The sequence below is a fragment of the Pyxicephalus adspersus genome, chromosome 5 (assembly GCF_032062135.1).
Source record: "Pyxicephalus adspersus chromosome 5, UCB_Pads_2.0, whole genome shotgun sequence".
NCBI classification, from domain to species: domain Eukaryota; kingdom Metazoa; phylum Chordata; class Amphibia; order Anura; family Pyxicephalidae; genus Pyxicephalus; species Pyxicephalus adspersus.
In genome coordinates, this window is record NC_092862.1 from 147453934 (window position 1) to 147457026 (window position 3093).

Here is a 3093-nt window from a genome sequence, read left to right on the forward strand (position 1 = left end):
CCGCTCTCTCTCTCTCCCCCCTCTCTCTCTCTCGGTATCCCTCTCTAACTCTCTGGATGTCTCTGTCGCTCTTTCTCTCGTGCTCTCCCCCTGTATGTCTCTCCATCACTCTGATGTCTCTCTGTCCCATGTTTTGTCTCTCTCAGGTGTCCGATATCTCACCTCTGTACGGTCTCAGTCATCTCAGCGCGCTGCATTTAGACAGCACTCGGATTTCAGAGGATTCTCTTCAGGTTGTGCGCTCTCTGCCGGGGCTCGTGACGCTCACATTGTCTGGAGTGCAGTCTCTCCTCTCCGATCGAGTGCTGGAATTGGTATCAGGTAAGAAGTGTCACAGGTGACCCTGATGACGGCTGCGCTCTCTCCATTTCTCCCTCTATTTCTGACCCGCAGTGTTTTTCAGGTCTGTCTCTGAGCCGCTTGGTTCTCCCAGGCAGACTCAGCCTGTCAGATGGGGGTCTCTCGTATCTGCCCCAGCTGCGAGGTCTGACAGATCTGGATCTAACGGATCACACACAGATCACAGACCGGGGAGTGCAGAACGTCTCTGAGCTGACCAGGTGAGCCTCTGACTCCTCAACCAATCAGATGCTTTGTATTTCCAGGAACACGGAGAGGGGAAGCGCCTTACCTTTAGCTCTGCTTTATAATTAAAGAGAACCTGTCATCTATAAAATCCTGATTTGTACCCCCCCCTATCATGTGTCATCTAATGACAGCAGCCATGTTTGATGATCTGTGTGCGGTGAATGTGTCCGGCGTTCTCCCCGTTTTCCTTTTTTGGGGATTTGTCCTTCGAGGGGTTAAAACTCCGGAGGATTTCTTCTAAATTTATTAAACTCATCTTTAGGAGCTGATTGGTGGATTCAGGTCCCTCTTCATACTTCTACCACTGCTACCTACTCCCCTGGGCTTCACCTGTGGGTGTGACTTACAGGGGGAGGGGCATCAAATCAGGGGCGTGGCCAAACTGCTCTGTCTTGTAATAAACTGGAATCGAAATGTGAGGCTGGGATTGGCTGGCTCTGTCGGTTTTATTAATTATTTAGACAGAACCCAGAACAAAGAGGACCTGTCAGTGAGAGATGATAAAAGCTACCATTGCAGAACTCGTTCTACAGAATTGCCTGGAACAAAATCTGATCTTTTGGTGTCAGTCACACACAGGAAACGAGCATGCAGGTAACTGAACATCCCAGCTGCGTCATCATTGGGATGATGACAGTTTATTGTGACAGGTCGTCTTGGTCACAGAGGTCACAATTGTAGCGGGGCCCTGTTTTGCAGGGGGCCCTAATGGCCAGCCTCATTCACAGCCCTTCTCAAGCCCCAGACTAATGTGAGAATTCGGGAGGAACTGTGTTCCTGCAACTCCACTATCACAACCCTGCACCCTGTGCCCCCCCCCCATTTCCACACCCCTGAACCCTGTGACCCCCCCCCCATCTCCACAACCCTTAGTGTCCTGGGGGATGAAATTCACTTGGGGGTCCATAGATCCTCCCTGGTAATACTGAGGAGCGGTGGTGGAGGTTGTGTGATGAGTTCTCTGTGTCCCCTCTGCAGGCTCCGGGTGCTCTCCCTGTGTAACACATCCGTGTCAGATGCCGGACTGATCCATCTACGGGGGTTACAGCTGCTGGAGGAGTTAAGTCTGGACCGGACCAAAGTGACCAGCAAAGGGGTGTCCCAGTGTATCCCCCACCTCCCTCACCTCCAGGTGGGCTTCTCCATCTTTCAGTTCTTTTGTCTTACATTTCCTATAGCTGCTCTGCTGATCTACAGGACCCCTCCCTGCCCTGCATCTCGGTGTCATGGGCACAAAGCACTTATTATATAGTCACCCCATACAGCAGGCACCCCATGCCATAGTCACCCCATGCCATAGTCACTGCATACCATAGGCACCCCATACAGCAGGCACCCTGTACAGCAGGCACCACATATTATAGGCACCCCATGCCATAGGCACCCCGTGCAGCAGGCACCCCATTCAGCAGGCAACCTGCAATGACCTGAAACATCCACAATGCTGCTGATATCTTTGCCTAGATTTTTGGTCACACCAGGAGCTCAGAACAGTAACATATAATATAATTATCCTGAGTGAGTTCCTTTCCCTCTGAATACCCAGACTGCTCTGACACTATTCTGCCCTCGGCCCCCCGGCTTTTTGTACCAAACCAGCTCCATATTCACACCACCAATCACACCGCCCCCACACTGCCCCCTGCCCCTTCATGCCCCCTATACAGCCCTGTAAGATGGAGGCACTGGCCATGATAAGGGGGCTTCTGTGTCCCTTGCTGCTCAGGCAGTTGCTGTGGAAGGGCCACATTCTGCTCCCCCTTTTGTGCTGGTTTTAAAATTGTGATTGGATGAGGAAATTATCTGTTGTTATATTGTATATTGTTGTTCAGTTAGGGCCCCAAAGCGAAAAATGGGGCCAGAAATGCTACATGCAGCTTTACAAATGAAATTGCAGCACTTCCACTCATTGATATGACTATGTGATCCCTGGCGGCCATGTTATTTGTGGTCACAGTCCACTGTCAGTAGTGCGGCTGTCCTCCTCCCAGGGCCCCCAAGGACCCCCCATGGAGCAGAGTTGTGAACTCTCTATAAATTGTGTGCAATGTAACAATGATGCTGACCTGGAGAGCAGGCGTTGTGGGCAGTCCATGCATATCCATGAGATAATATTTCCTCCTCTGCAGGTCCTCGGCCTCTCAGATACTCCGGTTGGTGATAATGTTCTGAAACTCGGAATAAAGAACTGCAAAAATCTTCTCAAAGTCAACCTGAGCCGCACGAGAGTCACCAACAAAGGTTAGTGGAGACAGCAAAAATGTAAAGACATTCAGGCTGGGGTCACCGGTCACATTAGAGTTCAGGCTGGGGTCACAGGACATAGTAAGGGTCAGGTGGGGGTCACAAGACACAGTAGGGGTCACATGACACAGTAGAGGTCAGACTGGGGTCACAGGACACATTGGGGGTCAGGCTTGGGTCATGGGTCACATTCGAGGTCAGGCTGGGGTCATGGGACACAGTAGAGGTCAGCCTGGGGTCATGGGACACAGTAGAGGTCAG

General features: G+C 51.4%; 1 protein-coding gene across 3 annotated transcripts in view; it reads left to right on the plus strand.

Annotated features, from left to right (window-relative positions):
- The window catches only part of LOC140331793 (uncharacterized), a 19738-nt gene that overhangs the window by 15567 nt on the left and 1078 nt on the right, over nt 1-3093 (plus strand). For all 3 annotated transcript variants that reach the window (XM_072413084.1, XM_072413085.1, XM_072413086.1), the window contains 4 exons: nt 147-321; nt 404-560; nt 1567-1720; nt 2718-2829. In XM_072413084.1, the coding sequence (XP_072269185.1) occupies nt 147-321; nt 404-560; nt 1567-1720; nt 2718-2829 (598 nt within the window). The remainder of the gene's footprint in view (nt 1-146; nt 322-403; nt 561-1566; nt 1721-2717; nt 2830-3093) is intronic.